Genomic DNA, 24,185 nt, shown 5'->3' with positions numbered 1-24,185 from the left:
TTATACTAAGTACTTACAGTACGGGAAGTTTTGGGGGCTGATGGACTGGTCAAGCTGACCATCTCCTGTATGGCCAGCCTCAATTTTAACCTATGTAGGGGATTGCTGATGCCAATTTCTCGTTGGATCTCTTGGTCTGATAATGCTGACATGATCGCTCCACTTTTGACGTTAGCTCGACAGGCTGCCACATACCATGCAGGCATTCCTACCCATAGCTACATAACAAAACAGTTTACATAGAGTTTACACTCATCAACAGTTTGTGTACCATACAAGTATTCCTACCCATAGCTACATAACAAAACAGTTTACATAGAGTTAACACTCATCAACAGTTTGTGTACCACACAAGTATTCCTACCCATAGCTACATAACAAAACAGTTTACATAGAGTTAACACTCATCAACAGTTTGTGTACCACACAAGTATTCCTACCCATAGCTATATAACAAAACAGTTTACATAGAATTTATACTCATCAACAGTTTGTGTACCACACAAGTATTCCTACCCATAGCTACATAACAAAACAGTTTACATAGAATTTATACTCATCAACAGTTTGTGTACCACACAAGTATTCCTACCCATAGCTACATAACAAAACAGTTTACATAGAGTTTACACTCATCAACAGTTTGTGTACCATACAAGTATTCCTACCCATAGCTACATAACAAAACAGTTTACATAGAATTTATACTCATCAACAGTTTGTGTACCACACAAGTATTCCTACCCATAGCTACATAACAAAACAGTTTACATAGAATTTATACTCATCAACAGTTTGTGTACCACACAAGTATTCCTACACATAGCTACATAATAAAACTGTTTACATAGAGTATAAACATCAATAAATTCCAATTTCATTGAAAAAATATGCAGATATCAATTTTAAATATTTTAAACAATCTGCAAAAATTTAATGATATAATCTCCTTACCCCAAACATTTGGCATGAATGAACTTTACCATACAACAGGTATATTCGCCTGCCAATCAAGCAAGCGTTATTGTACCTGTTGACATTCCAAACTACATCATGGCAAAGGAAACATAACAAAATGCTTGAAAGAGAAACAGTCAAATTTATTCAAGCAGACTTTGTTGCCCCTGTTATTGGCCTTGATCCCTTGATAACTTGTAACTTTTTTTATCCACTTGAACCATTTTTTCTTTCTCACATATCTTGTCTCAGTATCTGTTGAATTGAGGAAGAAAATCTTGCAGGAAATGACCAGGGTAACATTCTCATACTGTAGATAACAGAACAGAAGATAGGTATGAACACTAGCAGGGATACTGAACAATACCCCCAAGCCTGAGTGATCTGTTGCATACTTGCCTCTAGCCATGCTACAACTGTGGGACCGTTCCATAGGGCAAATGGTGTACCTGCTTTCATGGCTTCTTCTAATAGTTCATGCCTGGAGACAGAAGAAGAAACAGGTGAGAGGGGATGCAAAAAGGAAATACAGGATACATGCTGTTAGAATGTATATATAAGTCATGTTATACTGGTGGGAATTTAGAGAAATGGTAACATGGATACAGAACTTACTCCAGAACTTCCACCTGGCATACAAGTAGAATTCACTGCTGGACGGGCTGAGTCCTCTTTACTGTATCAATTGTTGATGAGGTTTGGACTTATGATAATCATGGCCCTATCAATAGTATCAATGTTGGTTTGAACTTGAGAGTATCAAGGCCCTATCAATGGTATCAATGTTGGTTTGGACTTGAGAGTATCAAGGCCCTATCAATAGTATCAATGTTGATGAGGTTTGGACTTATGATAATCATGGCCCTATCAATAGTATCAATGTTGGTTTGGACTTAAGATTATCAAGGCCCTATTAATAGTATCAATGTTGGTTTGGACTTGAGAGTATCAAGGCCCTATCAATAGTATCAATGTTGGTTTGGACTTAAGATTATCAAGGCCCTATTAATAGTATCAATGTTGGTTTGGACTTAAGATTATCAAGGCCCTATTAATAGTATCAATGTTGGTTTGGACTTGAGAGTATCAAGGCCCTATCAATAGTATAAATGTTGGTTTGGACTTGAGAGTATCAAGGCCCTATCAATAGTATCAATGTTGGTTTGGACTTAAGATTATCAAGGCCCTATTAATAGTATCAATGTTGGTTTGGACTTAAGATTATCAAGGCCCTATCAATAGTATCAATGTTGGTTTGGACTTAAGATTATCAAGGCCCTATTAATAGTATCAATGTTGGTTTGGACTTGAGAGTATCAAGGCCCTATCAATAGTATCAATGTTGATGAGGTTTGGACTTGAGAGTATCAAGGCCCTATCAATAGTATAAATGTTGGTTTGAACTTGAGAGTATCAAGGCCCTATCAATGGTATCAATGTTGGTTTGGACTTGAGAGTATCAAGGCCCTATCAATAGTATCAATATTGGTTTGGACTTGAGAGTATCAAGGCCCTATCAATAGTATCAATATTGGTTTGGACTTGAGAGTATCAAGGCCCTATCAATAGTATAAATGTTGGTTTGAACTTGAGAGTATCAAGGCCCTATCAATAGTATCAATGTTGATGAGGTTTGGACTTGAGAGTATCAAGGCCCTATCAATAGTATCAATGTTGATGAGGTTTGGACTTGAGAGTATCAAGGCCCTATCAATAGCATCAGTGTTGGTATGGACTTAAGATTAACAAGGTTGGTTATATTTGGACTGTAGATAATCATGGAATAATGAACAGTTACAATGTTTGTAACAGTAAATTGTAAGACTAATTCTATATTCTGTATACTGAAGGGTATTAATACCTAACATTTTGTGTTCTGTATACTGAAGGGTATCAATACCTAACATTTTGTGTTCTGTATATACTGAAGGGTATTAATACCTAACATTTTGTGTTCTGTATACTGAAGGGTATTAATACCTAACATTTTGTGTTCTGTATATATTGAAGGGTATTAATACCTAACATTTTGTGTTCTGTATATATTGAAGGGTATTAATACCTAACATTTTGTGTTCTGTATAGTGAAGGGTATTAATACCTAACATTTTGTGTTCTGTATATACTGAAGGGTATTAATACCTAACATTTTGTGTTCTGTATAGTGAAGGGTATTAATACCTAACATTTTGTGTTCTGTATATATTGAAGGGTATTAATACCTAACATTTTGTGTTCTGTATATACTGAAGGGTATTAATACCTAACATTTTGTGTTCTGTATATATTGAAGGGTATCAATACCTAACATTTTGTGTTCTGTATATAAGGGTATTAATACCTAACATTTTGGGTATTAATACCTAACATTTTGTGTTCTGTATATATTGAAGGGTATCAATACCTAACATTTTGTGTTCTGTATATACTGAAGGGTATTAATACCTAACATTTTGTGTTCTGTATATACTGAAGGGTATTAATACCTAACATTTTGTGTTCTGTATATACTGAAGGGTATCAATACCTAACATTTTGTGTTCTGTATATACTGAAGGGTATTAATACCTAACATTTTGTGTTCTGTATATAAGGGTATTAATACCTAACATTTTGTGTTCTGTATATATTGGGTATTAATACCTAACATTTTGTGTTCTGTATATATTGTAGGGTATTAATACCTAACATTTTGTGTTCTGTATAGTGAAGGGTATTAATACCTAACATTTTGTGTTCTGTATATATTGTAGGGTATTAATACCTAACATTTTGTGTTCTGTATATACTGAAGGGTATTAATACCTAACATTTTGTGTTCTGTATATATTGAAGGGTATTAATACCTAACATTTTGTGTTCTGTATAGTGAAGGGTATTAATACCTAACATTTTGTGTTCTGTATATTTTGAAGGGTATTAATACCTAACATTTTGTGTTCTGTATATATTTTTGTGTTCTGTATATATTGAGGGTATTAATACCTAACATTTTGTGTTCTGTATATTGAAGGGTATTAATACCTAACATTTTGTGTTCTGTATATACTGAAGGGTATTAATACCTAACATTTTGTGTTCTGTATATTGAAGGGTATTAATACCTAACATTTTGTGTTCTGTATATATTGAAGGGTATTAATACCTAACATTTTGTGTTCTGTATACTGAAGGGTATTAATACCTAACATTTTGTGTTCTGTATATATTGAAGGGTATCAATACCTAACATTTTGTGTTCTGTATACTGAAGGGTATTAATACCTAACATTTTGTGTTCTGTATATATTGAAGTGTATTAATACCTAACATTTTGTGTTCACTTTTCCTTTACAGTCTCGGATATGTTGATCTATGGTTTATTCTATTTCTGTATTTCCTGATAACAAGCTGCACCTTTTTTCCTCGCGAGTCGGGCATGCGGCTTAAATGCGAATGAAAAAGAAACAGGCAAGAAATTTCTTTTTTTTTTAGATGGAAGTACACTTGTTTGTACTAGACAGTACTGCTTTTTTTTCGAGTACCTGCCCATCGCATGTCTGTGACTGAAACAGATCATTTTGAACTGTCATTTGCAATTGTAACCAGGACAATTTGAAGATTAAAATAAAAATAACATTCTTGTTTATTAAATTACTCCTACCTTTTAACATGAATTACAATAATATCTTCTGGACTATTGTGGTTACTTCAAAGCCATAGCAGAAGTTTACAATGGCCTGTTGCATCCTAGGATCGATAGATCATCAGGTTTTAGGTCAAATTCTAGAATATCCGCAATGCTTGATTACAATGTGAATGGCTTTGTGTAACTTACAAGAAGAAATGATATGGGACTATAAGAATTTGGTCAGCATGCAAGGGCCTTCATTAATATCTAAACAGTACAGACACTGATGGATTGTTTAATATACTGTATGTAACATCAGGCCCTATATCTTTGCATGGTCACCATATTGTAAGAAAGGAGCGGTTTATAATCCAGAAAAACTGTAAAAAAAATTATGGTGGTCTTTCAATCTGTATCCTGTATAAACAAGAAAAATATTTCTTGTTATTGTTGACAAGAGGTACCCAAGTAAACAAAAACAACAGAAATCTAAATCCAAAGAGACATGCATTCATGTATAAGGACATCGTCCATCTTCTTCCTCATCAATATGCAAAGCATTGACATTGAAGTTATTCACAGGGTCAAAGTGATTTCTTCCATTTGGAGGTTGTAAGATGCATAATGCAGATTAACATAAGGGACATCTTGAAAACATAATTCCACAAGCTTTATATACAACCTACCACCAGCATCCAGCCATTACTGCCTGATACAGTCACAAAACAAATCAGTTACATTCATATCTGATGTCTTAATATTAAAAGACAAACATAATGAAGTATATCAGTAAGAACTGATTATTATAATGTACTGCTACTGAAAAATCTCAGAGGAAACACTTTTTTATTATTTCTATCATGCAAGTAATTAAAAAGCCTCTCAGGGTTTGACAATTGAAGTACTGATTTTAGGGAAGTTCACAGAGTTTCTATACTAGACAATAGAATATTGTAAATCAGATATCGAGCTGATGTATCAACACTAATACTTACTTCTTCTTCTTTCTCCTGTCATACTCTGACTGTCCCAGACCCAGTGTCAGGGCATCCCCAGCACCACCATCTCCCATATCTATGAACAAAGGCAAATCATGCATGACCATGAAAGCAATGATTTCATTAAATATTCAAACATCTAAAATAACAACCACAACAGACTGTAGTATTGTTTAAAAATGATTATAATTAGGTACAATTGTGTCAGCTGACACATATACATTAAAATATCAACAGATCACAATATTTCCAGTCCAAAATAAATCCATAGAGAGCAAGCAATCACACCTTTGCTGTTTTTAGTTTTTTCAACAAAATAACCTTTCACATTATGTTATAAATCAGCTCTACCAGGTATTCATCTCTTAGAACTAGATTTCTTAACACCCAAAACTTACTGTCATGATGTATATGTATGTTAAAAGATAGTTACAAACAAATGAAGCGAGTAAAATCATTAAGGATTCTAGATGTATTATAGGAGGATATATGTGTGTAAACATTAAGGATTCTAGATGTGTTGTGGGAGGATGTGTGTGTTGTGGGAGGATGTGTGTGTACACATTAAGGATTCTAGATGTGTTATAGGAAGATGTATGTGTAAACCTTAAGGATTCTAGATGTATTATAGGAGGATATATGTGTGTAAACATTAAGGATTCTAGATGTGTTGTGGGAGGATGTGTGTGTACACATTAAGGATTCTAGATGTGTTATAGGAAGATGTATGTGTAAACCTTAAGGATTCTAGATGTGTTATAGGAGGATATATGTGTGTAAACATTAGATGTGTGTGTAATTCTAGATGTGTGTGTACACATTAAGGATTCTAGATGTGTTATAGGAAGATGTGTGTAAACATTAAGGATTCTAGATGTGTTATAGGAAGATGTGTGTAAACATTAAGGATTCTAGATGTGTTATAGGAAGATGTGTGTAAACATTAAGGATTCTAGATGTGTTGTGGGAGGATGTGTGTGTACACATTAAGGAAGATGTGTTATGTGTATGTGTAACCTTAAGGATTCTAGATGTATTATAGGAGGATATATGTGTGTAAACATTAAGGATTCTAGATGTGTTGTGGGAGGATGTGTGTGTACACATTAAGGATTCTAGATGTGTTATAGGAAGATGTATGTGTAAACCTTAAGGATTCTAAACATTAAGGATTCTAGATGTGTTGTGGGAGGAGTGTGTGTACACATTAAGGATTCTAGATGTGTTATAACATTAAGAGGATATATGTGTGTATGTGTGTGTGTGTAAATGTGTGTGTACACATTAAGGATTCTAGATGTGTTATAGGAAGATGTGTGTAAACATTAAGGATTCTAGATGTGTGTGTGTAAACATTAAGGATTCTAGATGTGTTGTGGGAGGATGTGTGTGTACACATTAAGGATTCTAGATGTGTTATAGGAAGATGTATGTGTGTGTGTATATGTATATGTGTGTAAACATTAAGGATTCTAGATGTGTTGTGGGAGGATGTGTGTGTACACATTAAGGATTCTAGATGTGTTATAGGAAGATGTATGTGTAAACCTTAAGGATTCTAGATGTATTATAGGAGGATATATGTGTGTAAACATTAAGGATTCTAGATGTGTTATAGGAAGATGTGTGTAAACATTAAGGATTCTAGATGTGTTGTGGGAGGATGTGTGTGTACACATTAAGGATTCTAGATGTGTTATAGGAAGATGTATGTGTAAACCTTAAGGATTCTAAGGATTCATTAAGGATTCTAGATGTGTTGTGGGAGGATGTGTGTGTACACATTAAGGATTCTAGATGTGTTATAGGAAGATGTGTGTGTAAACATTAAGGATTCTAGATGTGTTATAGGAAGATGTGTGTAAACATTAAGGATTCTAGATGTGTTATAGGAAGATGTGTGTAAACATTAAGGATTCTAGATGTGTTATAGGAGGATGTGTGTGTAAACATTAAGGATTCTAGATGTATTATAGGAGGATGTGTGTGTGTAAACATTAAGGATTCTAGATGTGTTATAGGAAGATGTGTGTAAACATTAAGGATTCTAGATGTGTTAAAGGAGGATGTATGTGTAAACATTAAGGATTCTAGATGTATTATAGGAGGATGTGTGTGTAAACATTAAGGATTCTAGATGTATTATAGGAGGATGTGTGTGTAAACATTAAGGATTCTAGATGTGTTATAGGAAGATGTATGTGTAAACATTAAGGATTCTAGATGTATTATAGGAGGATGTGTGTGTAAACATTAAGGATTCTAGTTGTATTATAGGAGGATGTGTGTAAACATTAAGGATTCTAGATGTGTTATAGGAAGATGTATGTGTAAACATTAAGGATTCTAGATGTGTTATAGGAGGATGTGTGTAAACATTAAGGATTCTAGATGTGTTATTGGAGAATGTATGTAATAATTCATTGTAGAGATAATTACTGTAGATGAAGGTTTGTGATTTTGAAAAGTTAAATTATGGACATATGCAACCTTTGGAACATGTTGGTATCCATGAACACATAAAAGGGTTGAACTGATTAGGACGTACATGTACCTGCTGGGAGCAATTCTCGTGTTATACTGTCCTTGGTCTTGCCCTTCTCTTTCTTGCTGAAGAAGCGCCCTAGAGAGCTCTTAATGCCCTTCTTCTTGTTTTTGTGTAGAGAGTCCTGACTACTGTTATTGCTACTAAAGGGACTAGCAGCTGCCTGAGTCGTGTCTATCACCGGTCGACTAAAACAAGACATTTCAGATTCAACAGTTGAACAATAAAGTCATTGTCAATTTGAAAATCTGTCAAGCAATAATTACCAATTTATGAAATTTAAGGAAGTTCTAACATCAATATTAAAAAGACTTGACATATATCATTACCAAGAGATAGTTAAAACTTCCAGTAAAATGACAGCTAAACCTTGTTATCTCGAACTAGTACAACCTAAAGACTGTTTAGTTTGAAACTTTTAGAGGTCCTCCCTAACTTTACATGAAACATTCAAACTCTCTTAAATCAAATATTCAGTTATCTCAAAGTTTTCCCAAGGTCCCGCTGGTTTTGAGATAACGAGGTTCGACTGTATGGTGAAAACTGTGATCGCTGAATTTATTTACCTTGGCGTGTCCTCGCTGCTTTGGGCAATGGCTGCCGCAACCCTCTCTAGGCGAAGGGATCGAGGTGTAGGGGGACTAGACTCACATTTGATCTGACGAGATTCTTCATCTATTGCTGTGTCATCTCGGCTGTACTGAGGCTAGGATAAAGAAGGAAACTGATCCTAAGCAAGGTCAACAGGGTGAGAGGATATTAAAATGACTATACATTACAGTTTCTCATATTTACCAAATTGTTACATGTAAGGTACATTACTTGATCAAATTCAGAGACTTTATATTTTATCATTATTAAGGCTTTAAAACACTGTCTTATTAATCTATATTGTTTTGAAACTTATTATCTATAACATCTCAACAGTACTTAGTCTTAAAAAATCAGCCAATTATAACAAAGCACTGAACATATGACCTTACCACTTAAAGTCACATGACCAGGAATATTTGTAGATCCATGACTCACAACAGTGCACATCACATGATCAACAATATTTATTCACAGTCATGCTGTTTGCTATTCTGTTAGCCATCCACTGTGTTAGATCCTGGCACCACATTTGTTAAATATCACCACCTTCTGATATTTATAAACCTTTCAGTACTGATCCATTCTTTATAAACCCTGTAGCTTTAACTAAAGCCCCTTCATCACACTAAAGTTATCCGTTACTTTTTTGAGCAAATGAAATCTAACCCCTTTAACCCCTTTAGGCCATGAAATCTAATGGATACTTCTTCAGCCCATGGAATTTTAAATATGCCTCTTCAGTCACAATCTAATAAATGCCCCTTCTGCTACAAATTTCCAACCGATACCCTTACAGCCAATGAAAGCTGACCGATTGACCGATACCCCCTTAAGCTGTGAAATTTACCTAAACAATATCCCATAAACACTAAATTTAACTGATGCCCCTACAACCCATGGTATCTGATACCCTTAATCTCATCTGTAAACCTGATCCTCTTTACCCCTACAACACAAATGCAGAGTTTTAATAAGCCCCTGTTTCCCCTTCAGTACTAACAGACAACCTTTGGCTAACACTAATTCATAACAGATGCTTCTTAGCCCATTGTCACTGATTGGATAATACTTGATATTCAATACTGGCATCGCCTCCGTAAAAAATCCATATCTCCATAGCCAAAAACAACCCTTCAATGGACTATGATCTATTAACCTTTGACCAGAAAACAGTGGTGCTGTGCCAGTATAGTGGTGATCGTAAGGGAGTTGGTCACACGATGTGTGTCCAATTTCTCTGTGGGATGGACTACAACATTTAACATACATGCTTGTCAGCATATTCTCTCTTCATGTTTAAGGGAACATGTTTTTCACCATTTTTACAATGAGTATCAACGCATTGTTTCTCTTCATATAACATGTTAAAGCAAGTGTGAGAGTAAACCATTTACGTCCAATGGCATCAGGGACAAGTAGTGCCAAGGCCCAGCAATGTTAGGACCAATGGTGTCAAGGCAGCAGAGTTGGTCAGGGATTTCATGGTTCAGAAATTGTAGTGTTGTAGTCCAGTAGTGTTGTAGTCCAGTAGTGTTGTGGTCCAGTAGTGTTGTAGTCCAGTAGTGTTGTAGTCCAGTAGTGTTGTAGTCCAGTAGTGTTGTGGTCCAGTAGTGTCAGGGACCCGTAGTGTTGTGGTCCAGTAGTGTTGTAGTCCAGTAGTGTTGTAGTCCAGTAGTGTTGTGGTTCAGTAGTGTTGTAGTCCAGTAGTGTTGTGGTTCAGTAGTGTCAGGGACCAGTAGTGTTGTAGTCCAGTAGTGTTGTGGTCCAGTAGTGTCAGGGACCAGTAGTGTTGTGGACTAGTAGTGTTGTGGTTCAGTAGTGTCAGGGACCAGTAGTGTTGTGGTCCAGTAGTGTTGTGGTTCAGTAGTGTCAGGGACCAGTAGTGTTGTAGTCCAGTAGTGTTGTGGTTCAGTAGTGTCAGGGACCCGTAGTGTTGTGGTCCAGTAGTGTTGTGGTTCAGTAGTGTTGTGGTTCAGTAGTGTCAGGGACCCGTAGTGTTGTGGTCCAGTAGTGTTGTAGTCCAGTAGTGTTGTAGTCCAGTAGTGTTGTGGTTCAGTAGTGTCAGGGACCCGTAGTGTTGTGGTCCAGTAGTGTTGTGGTTCAGTAGTGTCAGGGACCAGTAGTGTTGTAGTAGTGTTGTGGTTCAGTAGTGTTGTAGTCCAGTAGTGTTGTGGTTCAGTAGTGTCAGGGACCCGTAGTGTTGTGGTCCAGTAGTGTCAGGGACCAGTAGTGTTGTGGTCCAGTAGTGTCAGGGACCAGTAGTGTTGTGGTTCAGTAGTGTCAGGGACCAGTAGTGTTGTGGTCCAGTAGTGTTGTGGTTCAGTAGTGTCAGGGACCCGTAGTGTTGTAGTCCAGTAGTGTTGTGGTTCAGTAGTGTCAGGGACCCGTAGTGTTGTAGTCCAGTAGTGTTGTGGTTCAGTAGTGTTGTAGTCCAGTAGTGTTGTAGTCCAGTAGTGTTGTAGTCCAGTAGTGTTGTGGTTCAGTAGTGTCAGGGACCCGTAGTGTTGTGGTCCAGTAGTGTTGTGGTTCAGTAGTGTCAGGGACCAGTAGTGTTGTGGTCCAGTAGTGTTGTGGTTCAGTAGTGTCAGGGACCCGTAGTGTTGTAGTCCAGTAGTGTTGTGGTTCAGTAGTGTCAGGGACCAGTAGTGTTGTGGTCCAGTAGTGTTGTGGACCAGTAGTGTCAGGGACCCGTAGTGTTGTAGTCCAGTAGTGTCAGGGACCAGTAGTGTTGTGGTTCAGTAGTGTCAGGGACCCGTAGTGTTGTGGTCCAGTAGTGTCAGGGACCAGTAGTGTTGTGGTTCAGTAGTGTCAGGGACCCGTAGTGTTGTGGTCCAGTAGTGTCAGGGACCAGTAGTGTTGTGGTCCAGTAGTGTCAGGGACCAGTAGTGTTGTGGACTAGTAGTGTTGTGGTCCAGTAGTGTCAGGGACCAGTAGTGTTGTGGACTAGTAGTGTTGTGGTCCAGTAGTGTCAGGGACCAGTAGTGTCAGGGACCAGTAGTGTCAGGGTCCAGTAGTGTCGTGGACCAGTAGTGTTGTGGTCCACTAGTGTCAGGGACCAGCAGTGTTGTGGTCCAATAGTGTCAGGGACCAGTAGTGTTATCGTCCAATAGTGTTGTGGTCCACTAGTGTCAGGGACCACTGGTGTCGTGGACCAGTAGTGTCAGGGTCCAGTAGTGTTGTGGACCAGTAGTGTCAGGGACCAGTAGTGTCGTGGACCACTTGTGTCAGGGACCATTAGTGTCAGGGACCAGTAGTGTTGTAGACCAGTAGTGTCAGGGACCAGTAGTGTTGTGGACCACTTGTGGCAGGGACCACTACTAGTGTTGTGGACCACTTGTGTCAGGGACCAGTAGTGTCAGGGACCACGAGTGTCAGGGACCAGTAGTGTTGTGGTCCACTAGTGTCAGGGACCAGTAGTGTTGTGGTCCAATAGAGTTGTGATCCACTAGTGTCAGGGACCAGTAGTGTTGGGGTCCACTAGTGTCAGGGACCAGTAGTGTTGTGGACCACTTGTGGCAGGGACCACTAGTGTTGTGGACCACTTGTGTCAGGGACCAGTAGTGCCAGGGACCACTAGTGTCAGGGACCAGTAGTGCCAGGGACCACTAGTGTCAGGGACCAGTAGTATTGTGGTCCACTAGTGTCAGGGACCAGTAGTGTTGTGGTCCAATAGAGTTGTGGTCCACTAGTGTCAGGGACCAGTAGTGTTGTGGTCCACTAGTGTCAGGGACTAGTAGTGTTGTGGTCCACTAGTGTCAGGGACCAGTAGTGTTGTGGACCAGTAGTGTTGTGGACCACTTGTGTCAGGGACCATTAGTGTCAGGGACCACTTGTGTCAGGGACCAGTAGTGTTGTGGACCACTTTTGTCAGGGACTAGTAGTGTCAGGACCAGTAGTGTCAGGGAACAGTAGTGTTGGGGTCCAGTAGTGTTGTGGACCACTTGTGTCAGGGACTAGTAGAGTCAGGACCAGTAGTGTCAGGGACCAGTAGTGTTGTGGACCACTTGTGTTAGGGACTAGTAGTGTCAGGACCAGTAGTGTCAGAGACCAGTAGTGTTGTGGACCAGTAGTGACAGGGACCAGTAGTGTCAAGGACCAGTAGTGTCGTGGACCAGTAGTGTTGTGGACCAGTAGTGACAGTGACCAGTAGTGTCAAGGACCAGTAGTGTCAGGGACCAGTAGTGTCAGGGACCAGTAGCGTTGTGGACCACTTGTGTCAGGGACCAGTAGTGTCAGGGACCAGTAGCGTTGAGGTCAGTAGTGTACCAGACTACCATTCAGAAGTACCCATACTTAAACAGACCTTTCTTGTTATTACTGATATGCTGTTAATGCCTGTTTGACCAGCCATTCAAGCTCGCTCGCAATCTAGCCATTAATGTTAGGGAGTTAGAATTGTAAGCGCATGTAAAATATGGCAGTAATATAATGTCAAGTTATTTCCAGGTTCAGAGACTAGAGTCAGCAGAGGTAAGTTAAATAGGTTTATTTCCTTTCAGACCCTCTATTCATTTATTCTGTTTCTTCACAGTAAACTGATTTAAAGTGTTCTTGTAATCAGAATAGAGATGGTAGATGTGCTATTAAACTATGGTATTTACAAAGATACTGTTAATGAAATACGGACAAAAATGTTTAAAACCCATGACAGTTTATAACATAGCATGACAAAAAATTGCACTGTCTAACCTTCATTCTTAATCGAGATTTCAAGGAAGAAATTTTGACCAAAACTTACATGCAGTACTGATATCAATATAAATGTGGCACATGTATTTTCAAAAATATCACGGTATACATTGTATTGTAACCAGGTTACTATGTACATTGTATTGTAACCAGGTTACTATGTACATTGTGTGATAACCAGGTTTGTATACATTGTGTGATAACCAGGTTTGTATACATTGTGTGATAACCAGGTTATTGTATACATTGTGTTACAACTAGATTATTGTATATACTGTGTTACAACTAGATTATTGTATATATTGTGTTACAACTAGATTGTATATATTGTGTTACAACTAGATTATTATATATTGTTATAACTTGTGATAAACCACTACATCATGAATAAATATCAACAAGTCTGTGTTTCAGTTTGTCTCCTGTTTCTATATTTTGTGTCCAAAAGTTAAATGTTGTGCAGCTATTTATCAATGTGAAGAAAACAGTAATGGATATCTTTCAAATTTTCAAAAATAATATTGTATATTTCAATTACATTTCCCCAATTTATGCCACTAAATTCTGTTTTAAATTCAGGTAGATATAGTGGTGAATATCTATGATATATATTTTTTTAAAATGTTAATTTACAGATCCCATGTACTTTATAAACAGTACAGTGAACCCTCAATAGTATGGATACCTGTTCCCAGCTACAATTATTTGGATAACAAGTTTCGTGAGTTACTGAGCTTGAATATGTAAGTCACAGTGAATTACCTCCCTTTATAACATAACACCTGAATGATGATTTACTTCATAGGAAATCATATGTTTCATAAATGATAATGACTTTCTACTTGATATTCCATGCAAAACATGATGCTGTATTCCAATAATTGAGTCACACATGGCATTTACGGTGAACTATAACGAATATTTAACATTCTATGTTTAAGTTAATCATATTGTCATAAAAGTTGAAAATATCGGTACATCAATTTTCTCCCTGTGTAAAAATGACCATTCATTGTCTTCTAACCTATAATAAATATTACAATATTCATGTTCACTCATTAGTCAATAAAAATTATATTTATTGTTAATTTTATCATGATGTCATTTGCCTTAAACTATTTTAACCTATCCAAGCCATAACATGTTTACAACAATTTCTCTCAGCTCCCTAACTGTGTACACCCCTGTGTCAGTCCCTAATTCCTCTAAGCTCCCTAACTGTGTACACCCATGTGTCAGTCCCTAATGTCTCTCAGCTCCCCAACTGTGTGCACCCCTGTGTCAGTCCCTAATTTCTCTCAGCTCCCTAACTGTGTACACCCATGTGTCAGTCCCTAATTTCTCTAAGCTCCCTAACTGTGTGCACCCTTGTGTCAGTCCCTAATGTCTCTCAGCTCCATAACTGTGTGCACCCCTGTGTCAGTCCCTAATTTCTCTCAGCTCCCTAACTGTGTGCACCCCTGTGTCAGTCCCTAATTTCTCTCAGCTCCCTAACTGTGTGCACCCCTGTGTCAGTCCCTAATTTCTCTCAGCTCCCTAAATGTGTGCACCCCTGTGTCAGTCCCTAATTCCTCTAAGCTCCCTAACTGTGTACACCCCTGTGTCCATCCCTAATTTCTCTCAGCTCCCTAACTGTGTGCACTCATATGTCCATCCCTAATGTCTCTCAGCTCCCTAAATGTGTGCACCCATGTGTCAGTCCCTAATTTCTCTCAGCTCCCTAACTGTGTACATCCATGTGTCAGTCCCTAATTTCTCTAAGCTCCCTAACTGTGTGCACCCTTGTGTCAGTCCCTAATGTCTCTCAGCTCCCTAACTGTGTGCACCCATGTGTCAGTCCCTAATTTCTCTCAGCTCCCTAACTGTGTGCACCCATGTGTCAGTCCCTAATGTCTCTCAGCTCCCTAACTGTGTGCACCCATGTGTCAGTCCCTAATTTCTCTCAGCTCCCTAACTGTGTGCACCCCTGTGTACACCCCTGTGTCAATCCCTAATTTCTCTCAGCTCCCTAACTGTGTGCGCCCCTGTGTCCATCCCTAATATCTCTCAGCTCCCTAACTGTGTGCACCCCTGTGTCCATCCCTAATTTCTCTAAGCTCCCTATCTGTGTGGACACATGTGTCACTCCCTAATGTCTTTCAACTCCCTATCTGTGTGGACACATGTGTCACTCCCTAATGTCTCTCAGCTCCCTATCTGTGTATACCCATGTGTCAGTCCCTCATGTCTCTCAGCTCCCTATCTGTGTGCACCCATGTGTCAGTCCCTATATTAGATTAATCACTGTATTGTTACATTGCTCTCATTCATATGTACAATGTCTGTTTATCAATAAGTGTCACAACCCACTACCCACCAGACTACCCTCGTGTTTACTTTACAATTGATATATACATAACGTACCCATCACATAGGTGAGTGTTCTCAAAAACGACCTGATGGTGGTCATTATGGATACAAACACTTCTGTTTTTCTGGACTACCAGCGTTCAAATTATTGTGGATCCACTGTAGTGTGTAACTGTACATATCTACACATTCTGATACAAGATTGAGATCAGTAAATACATTATTTATTCTAAACAAAATTAATTGAACAAAAATTTACTAATTTAAATGATATACTCTTTTTTCTTCAACTACATGTTACGCATTCATCTTTGCAAACATCTACCTGACCTGGATCTTTAAATCATCTCTCCATCTAAACAATGTACTTTTATCTGCGGCTACAGCACCATAAATAACAAAGGATTAATGTGTGTAAGTGACTGTTTTATATAAAAGACACACCTATTTTAGTTATAAGATAACATGATAGAATACCTGAAGATTAAAGCTTTTAAAATGAATGTACCAGCCAATGGCTTCATTGACGGCACACTGATTATCCGTACCTTACAAAAATTACTAGCTTAATGATATTTATGAATAAACAAAGCTTTAAATGTATGGTTTAGTGAGCAGCTGATACTTAATAGCTTTACCTAGGTATGAGTGGCTATAAGCTATAGCAGAAAAAATTCAGTTTAGGGTGAATATTCATGAAAACAAAATCCGATAAATCAGTCACTAGCTGAGTCGAAATGTAGCAGACCTTGGTATCAGACTGGTGGGTGTTTACACCTTCAAGTGTATTGTTATAGACATTGTACGAAGGCACATTCAAGTTCATACACTTTTGATTTAAACATGGGATATTGGATGTGCCAAGTAAGGGGTGTGAAGGGGCCAAACTTTTGTACAGATTTCTGTTGTCACGAAGGGTCGATAATGTTCCACCGAGTATTATGAGCAATTTCATAGGGTACCAGTGCAAGGAGAGGCAGGCGTGTGTCTGCGTATCACCAGAGGTTACCTGGTTAACAGCGCCGTCAGCAGCAGTAGTGGCAAGCTGGGGACTAGAGGAAGAGTAGGTATACAGGTGGGATGTGGACATTCCTGCCGGGGCCTGTCAGAGACAAAGGCATACAATACACATCCCTACAACCTCATTACCACATCCGACTCAAGAAACTACTAAAGCAGAGCTGCCATCTTGTTTGTTATTCAAAATGCATACTACACTCCATCTCATTTCTATCTTTAAACAAGATTTTACAATTTCTTGATAAAAACTTGTACAACTATAAGTAATGTTTTAGAAAAATCTAATCAAATTTCTAGTAGTATAATCAAGGGTTGATTATAAGTGACGTAGCTAAGGAGAGGGGTTGTTTTATGTTATATTCATGGTCCCTGATGTTATTACTACCTACAAGTAGGAAACTGATGCTATAACCTTTACAGTAATTTCCTAAGTCAAGCTAAATATTAAACATCAAAAATTTGATCAAGTTAGCCAGATTTAAATTTAGACATGTTCATTTTCACAATATAGATTTGGACATTTTTGTTTGTTTTTAAAAAAATTATATGAGATTGGAATGAAATAGAGTGTAATATGATATTATTTACTTTTTGTAAGTTTTAAAATATATCTGATTAGTATATCTTATCTTAAAAATAATCTTAATGAAAGTTTTATTTAAACACTTATTTTCTCTCAAATATTCATAAAACTTTATATATTTCACGTCTATTCACCTCTTTAAACTGAAAATATCAAAGCAAATGATCTAATCTGATACTTGAAAATTCTTTATATATTTTTTTTCTACAGTATTCGATTTAATATCAATTCAATATTCACACAAATCAAGTCAAACTTATTAAAGCATGACAAAACTATGAAGGAAATTTATGAAAAATGAAGGATGCAAAAAAATCAGCTAAGTGTACTGATCACTGCCACAACAATTCTATAACTACACTCAGATGGGAAAAACACAAAAATGATGCAAAATGTATTCTCAGAAACAAAAAAAACTATGGTTGTGGGCAAAAATTACATCATCATCTCTCTTACTTACGTAAGGAAATTACTTTTTTATTTTTACATTTTTTCTCTCTTTTAATTTTGAAAATGTTTTGAAATCTTTTACTTTTTAATATTCTTTTAATGTTTGAATATTGTACCTGAACTTTCCAAATCAAGCCGTAACTATGATCATATGTACCCAATACAGCTTTTCTGATCTTTATCATCATAAAGCTACGTTTCATATGTGTCAGAGGTGAAAGAATCAATTTTCATCTGTTTGGATTCCAGCTCTTTTTAACACCTAACAAACTGGATACTGAATTACACATTAGTTTCTACAACTATTTGTCAGATAAGTTCCATTCTCAACTTTGAAATTTCAATTCAGTGTATTTAATTAGGAAAATTAGACTGCTCGTTACACAGACATACAAGATAACCATACAAGTTTTTTTTTTCCTTATCAGAATAAGTTTATTGGGATAAAATTTTGCTTGCTCCAAAATCTGATCTATATTCTGTAGCTAGGCATTAGAATCTACAATAGAAACAGATGATAAAATCCATTCACCAAGATATTCATATTAGTTTAGTATTACTTCAAATAACCCTGAATACAGTAAAATTATCAACCCTTCAAATAACCCATCTTTTACACAACAGTTACTGCTCAATACAATGTATTGTACTTAACTCCAGTACCTATAAGAAGATTATTGCCACTCTTGGCATTCTGTAACTGCCTATTTAGAACAGTCCATGTTGAGATAAGACTCCTAACTTTTATTTCTTTTTGTTCTTTCTTGTTTGTTTCAGCTTTTCCTATTTTTTTTTTATTTTAAGAGATTAACTATTGGTTTCTTTTATAATTGAAAAACAAAACAAAATAAATTGTGTTAAGATGTTGCAGTTAACTTTAGGTTTTAGAATCTATGATCTACACACATAAAACTACTGTGCTAGACAAGCCACAACAATCACTACAATGCTTCTCAACAACCAACAGAGGCCACTTTTTCAAAGCTAGACTTAATTTCAAGCTAATTTTACATCTTAACATTTTATAATTTCGATATAATTTCTAGTCACAGGAAGATTTGAATTTAGACAAATTGTTGTTAAAATAAGTTAACTTTGAAAATTTGGCCCCTGTAAATGATAGACATGCATTTGTGATCTGAAATGAAATTGGTGGAAGGGGGCTTTCAATTAGGGGGATTTCTGAGCAGAGACTTCTAAATTGTTCCAAACAACAATACCAAAACAGTACGATATCGATCATGCTGTGTGACGGTTGTCATGGTAACCTTGCTCTGTCTTTTAGCCATAAATCATATTTGGAGAAAAGTAACCTAAGAATATGCTTTACCTTTATCCATTAAAAGTAAGTTTCCAAAGAGGTAATCTGATAGTATTTAACCTATATCCAATGCAGCAATATTTCAGGAGATCTTTTTTGTCCTTTTTTCCCCCATCTTATGATAAGAGATATCATTGCCAAACCAAACAAATTTAGCCTGGATGATATTATAAAACTTGGTCATTCAATTTTCCTAATATCGAGATATCTAAAACAACCGTCTTCTTTTATTGATGGACTTCATCAGTTCAAAGGCTTTTACTGTCTATATATAATTTCTAACTAATAAATTTCTGATACAGAGTGAGCAAACCACTGTGATATAATGAGGTGATTAAAAAGACAGAAGGAAATAAGAGGAAAGTGAAAGAAAAACAATAAAATAACAGGTGACAGTGGTGGAGAAAACAGAAATGGGGAGATGGATAAGGGGAAAAACAAACAGGGATGATTATATAATCTTTAAAAGTTAATGTAAATAATTTTTTTACTGGATTTTCAGATTAAAATATAATCATGTTAGCAAATACAAAAAGGGCAGATAATCCCATTAAAAAATTTATGAAAGTTGCATCATATCTATATTGTAACGTTTTATGTTGATCAGGCTTTGAATTCATGTAAACATTTATTTCTAATGAAATTTTTTTTTTTATAATAACTTCTAAAATTTTGATAACAGAAGCTGCCTAACCTTGAAGGTTCAACATTCTAACTAATTTTTGTAAACATGTTTATGGTGTTTGAATCCAATACCAAGGAGCCTTGACTAAACAATTTTCCTGATATAAAGGGACCTAAAAAGACAACCAGACCATTCATCATTCCATTTGTACCCCTTAGAATAATGCTAACATAAATGAGAGATTCAAGCTGCTGAAATAAGTTTATCCCCCTGCATCAGATACTACTGCTAAAACAGTGTAGATATCAGCTTTTCATGGTTATAAGTGTAAAGTTCATGTCATATTGGTGTGTATTAAAAAAAAGAAGATTTATCTGTGCTACCTAAACATTATATAAGCTAGGATGATCTCTGGTGTAAGTTATATATAAATGCTTTATAGAACATTTCAGCAGTTTAATGGATGTATGACTGAAAGGAGATATCTAATGCTTTTTCTACTGTGTGTTACAACGCGAAAGATATAATTAAACAATGATTGTGTAAAGGGTTCAAATTTCCTGACATGGGTGGCATGTAATAGATACTATTATCCTGAATACTCAATAATGCATTAAGCGAACATGCATAACCAGTTTTCCATTTAAATTCCTCAACTTAATGTAAAGGTAAAGATAAATATGATCCTCCTGATGTTTGACAGGTTTTCATGAATAGTTGGCAAAGGTAGGGGCTCTGGGTTTGGGTATAAGCTAAATAGGCAAGAATGAAAAGGAGTGTCAAGACCATATAGGAAAAGAGAAAAGATGTGTTAGAAAGATATGATAGATTTAATAGTGCTCAATTGATTCAATGAAAAATGCAAACATACAATATTTTGCACTGTGTTCTTGCAAACCACAGCTGAACTGTTAGCAGTCAGAAGAGAGCATAGCCACTACGCATGAAGAAACTCACACCCTAAAACTGCTGCCAGTCACAGTTGTCAATAAGAAACATCTAGGAGAAAAGTTTTGCGAAAGTTTGATAATGATAAAAAGTGTAGAGAAGAGAGAATTCGAAAGCCATAGCAAAGCTTTTGAATGATTGGTCAAAGGCAGAGCATGCTTACCAATAACAACGGTGGTGGGAGTCAGCAAAGGGAAGGGGAATTTTAAATGTACACCAATAACACACGACAAATATACGGAGCAGTGCGTGTACTGAGGCGATAAAATAAGGGACCGCAAGTCGTATCACTCGTTCAGTGAGTGCTGCCATGACGACTTTGCCAGACTCCCGCACTTACAGTATGGTACTTTTGAAGGTAGTCTCTTGATTGAAAAGTATGCGGGGTCGGAGTTGAACTTCCGCTAAGCGGAGGGGATGTGCGCCACCTGTTGGTGATTGTATCAAGACTTCCGCTGCCTACCCTGCTCTCCAGTTCCTCAGCTCTCTGCTCGGTGCTGTCCTTCTCTTCCTGGATCAGCCTACAAATTTACCATCATGTACGTCATTGTGGTATTCTCAACCTCTGGCTTACCATCTAACGATCAAAGCCATTATCAACTTATCTATTTTAAATGGACTAATGGTTACTTTGACCCAATAATGATAATACTGAAACTTTTTGAAGTATGTTTGGCGAAAAAAAGATATATAACACCTGTCATGAAATAACACTGCTCAGAGATGACAGTGAGCAGGATGATAAAATTCTACTTTTAAGTATCATTAACGTCATTTCTGATGAAAGGCTACCAGAATGATCACAAGGAAGATGAAAGTGAATTCAGTTTCATTAAGTGACCTAGACCTTTGACCAATCAACATCTTTACAGTGAAGCGTAATTCAACATTAATTAAAAATTCTCAAGAGGAAACTCTACTTTGTTCTTCAGCTATATTTACCTGATTTCATTGTTAATAGCATCCAGCTGTTCCTGCAACATGTAGGCTAGCGTCTGCGCATCAGTGTGTCCTGTCGGTGACAGCATGTCAAACGCACCCAGTACTGACTCATTATCATCGGTTCCCTCATTGTCGCTCGATTCAAATGCATGCTGGACATTTGCTAACACATGTGCCTGCTGTAATTTCTCCCACTCCTGCTCATTAAGCGTGTTAACCTGGCCATACGTAACACAATTCAGTTATAAACACTGCTCACATACGAATATAAATCAACATTATTATAAACCTGCTGCAAATTATATAATTGTCTCACACAAATAAAGTAGGAAAAAAAACATCAGAAAATGAAAAGCATAAGACTATCAGAATGTACTTGTTCTTGTTATTATATAACAGACATATTAATTAAGTAATCCTTGAATTGAAATCATTTTAAGACTTAACCTACTGATCTTTAATATTATATTATCATGACAGGATATTCCACTACAGTCTAAAGACATCAAACTTTACAAAACTCAAAAACACAAAAAAGATTTTTGCCTTTTTCTCCATCAATAAAACGATGGATGATTATGATGAAATACAACACAATGCATTGCCTATTGTAGGAAGGATCAGATCACATCCACCTGATTGACTGTTAATGTACCTGATTAGCATAAAGCTTCAGTGAAAGAATTTGCTATTTATAACTTATCCTTAAAACTTGAAAATAAGATAGTTTTAACAGCTTATTTTCTTTAATGGTAAGCAAATGCAGGTTGATTAATGTAAGAAACAATTGGCTTTTTCTCTGATTTGTCTTTGTGGTCGGCTTGTGAGAAAGGGAATTCTGAAGCTATATCATCTGGAAACCATCAGCCAATAAATTTGTTTAAATATCCTGACAGGTAAGTTTTGATCTCAAAAAAAAAAAATTTTCTTGAAATATAGTTGTATAAAATCCAGGATAGCTCCTTCTCAGAAATATGTATTTACAGATCAAGCAGTTAATTTATACTGTACAGAAAGTTTTATGACAGTCAAAACATTCCTTCTCAGGAAGAAAATCATGTAAAACATCAGTGGTTATGATGAGTTTCACATCAGGATCAAATAAATCAGTCAAGGGTTATGGGTATTAGTAGGAAGTTTCAAGAAAAATCAGCGTTTTGGAGATTTATCATTAAAACTTTGCTACATGGATAATTTCAGTGTAAAATCTTGGATAGCTATGGTCATGTCTACGTTTCACCAATACCATTACAATCCTTAATTAATTTGTAGAAAATTCCATAAACATATTTTTGTTTAAAATTTTTTACCAATAAATCACTTTTGCCTTTAATAATAAAATCTAATATAAGGAATGGTGCCATCCTGAGCTTTTCAATTGAAGTGAAAATCAATGTTATTTTTGCTTTACTGGAAACATCAATAATATACATGCAAATTAATTCCACAATAAATATCTAAACTAAATCATGAAAATGTGAAATTTTAGGACTATCCCACACAACAAGACCACATCTAGATTGAGAGTATGGGACACCTGTAGACTGACTTTGCCTGGATCCTCCAGCATGGCTTGTTCCCGGCCTCGGTTCATGCGTCGTGACACATCCATGCTGCTTTCCATGGGACTCACATTGGAAGTCATGCTGTATCCTGTCCTGTAGTCAACACTGTAACATATATATAAGGTCAAGGTTAGAGTTTTCTCAAGGTCAGTGTTAGAATTTTACATAAGGTCAATGTTTGAATTTTAACAGAAGTTCAGTGTTAGAAGTTTACACAAGAAGGTCAATGTTTGAATTTTAATAGAAGTTCAGTGTTAGAAGTTTACACAAGGTCAGTGTTAGAATTTTACATCAGGTCAATGTTTGAATTTTAACAGAATTTCAGTGTTAGAAGCTTACACAAGGTCAGTGTTAGAAGTTTACACAAGGTCAGTGTTAGAATTTTACATCAGGTCAATGTTTGAATTTTAACAGAATTTCAGTGTTAGAAGCTTACACAAGGTCAGTGTTAGAAGTTTACACAAGGTCAGTGTTAGAATTTTACATCAGGTCAATGTTTGAATTTTAACACAAGGTCAGTGTTAGAATTTTACATATGGTCAGTGAAGCAACCAGTTAAAATATCCATCTTTTATGAAAGTCAACGAAAGAAAACTGATAATCAAGGTCAATCCTATGTGTAGACGTAATTCTGAGTTCAAACATAACTAAACTGATGTCAGTCATAAATACATAATGAAAGTAGTTTGTTTTGTGTGTTCATAGTGTTGATTTCATGTAACAATTCTAAAACACAGAATCATTTGTATGTACTGATATGTTAGTGTATATGATGCTAGTAGATATTTACCCAGCTAAATGTTCAATCTGCTGACGAAGTGTTTCTACTTCCCTCTTTGCCACAACCAGGTCTTCATTGGTCCTTTCCTGAAAAGTGACAGATACATATCATATCTAGTTTTCATCTATGTAGCACTTGGTTTGTTTTCAGTCCAACATTTTCATATAATTTGAAAATGCTTTCTAAGAATGATTAGACAGAAATACAC

The 24,185-nt window shown here is 36.4% G+C and overlaps 1 protein-coding gene across 7 annotated transcripts in view; it reads right to left on the bottom strand.

The window, feature by feature from the left end:
• The window catches only part of LOC132552270 (liprin-alpha-1-like), a 59,944-nt gene that overhangs the window by 14,384 nt on the left and 21,375 nt on the right, over nucleotides 1–24,185 (bottom strand). For 3 of the 7 annotated variants that reach the window (XM_060216425.1, XM_060216429.1, XM_060216430.1), the window contains exons 10-19: nucleotides 23,987–24,063; nucleotides 23,169–23,301; nucleotides 21,632–21,849; nucleotides 21,030–21,210; nucleotides 16,752–16,844; nucleotides 8,677–8,816; nucleotides 8,114–8,298; nucleotides 5,563–5,641; nucleotides 1,357–1,438; nucleotides 18–218 (exon numbers count right to left, since the gene is read on the bottom strand). In XM_060216425.1, the coding sequence (XP_060072408.1) occupies nucleotides 18–218; nucleotides 1,357–1,438; nucleotides 5,563–5,641; nucleotides 8,114–8,298; nucleotides 8,677–8,816; nucleotides 16,752–16,844; nucleotides 21,030–21,210; nucleotides 21,632–21,849; nucleotides 23,169–23,301; nucleotides 23,987–24,063 (1,389 nt within the window). The remainder of the gene's footprint in view (nucleotides 1–17; nucleotides 219–1,356; nucleotides 1,439–5,562; nucleotides 5,642–8,113; nucleotides 8,299–8,676; nucleotides 8,817–16,751; nucleotides 16,845–21,029; nucleotides 21,211–21,631; nucleotides 21,850–23,168; nucleotides 23,302–23,986; nucleotides 24,064–24,185) is intronic. The other 4 variants (XM_060216426.1, XM_060216427.1, XM_060216428.1 and 1 more) reach the window with 4 other exon arrangements.

The sequence above is a fragment of the Ylistrum balloti genome, unplaced genomic scaffold, assembly GCF_031769215.1.
Source record: "Ylistrum balloti isolate Yb309-2 unplaced genomic scaffold, AGI_CSIRO_Ybal_v1 Utg370242, whole genome shotgun sequence".
NCBI classification, from domain to species: domain Eukaryota; kingdom Metazoa; phylum Mollusca; class Bivalvia; order Pectinida; family Pectinidae; genus Ylistrum; species Ylistrum balloti.
This window is presented reverse-complemented; position numbering and strand designations above follow the sequence as displayed.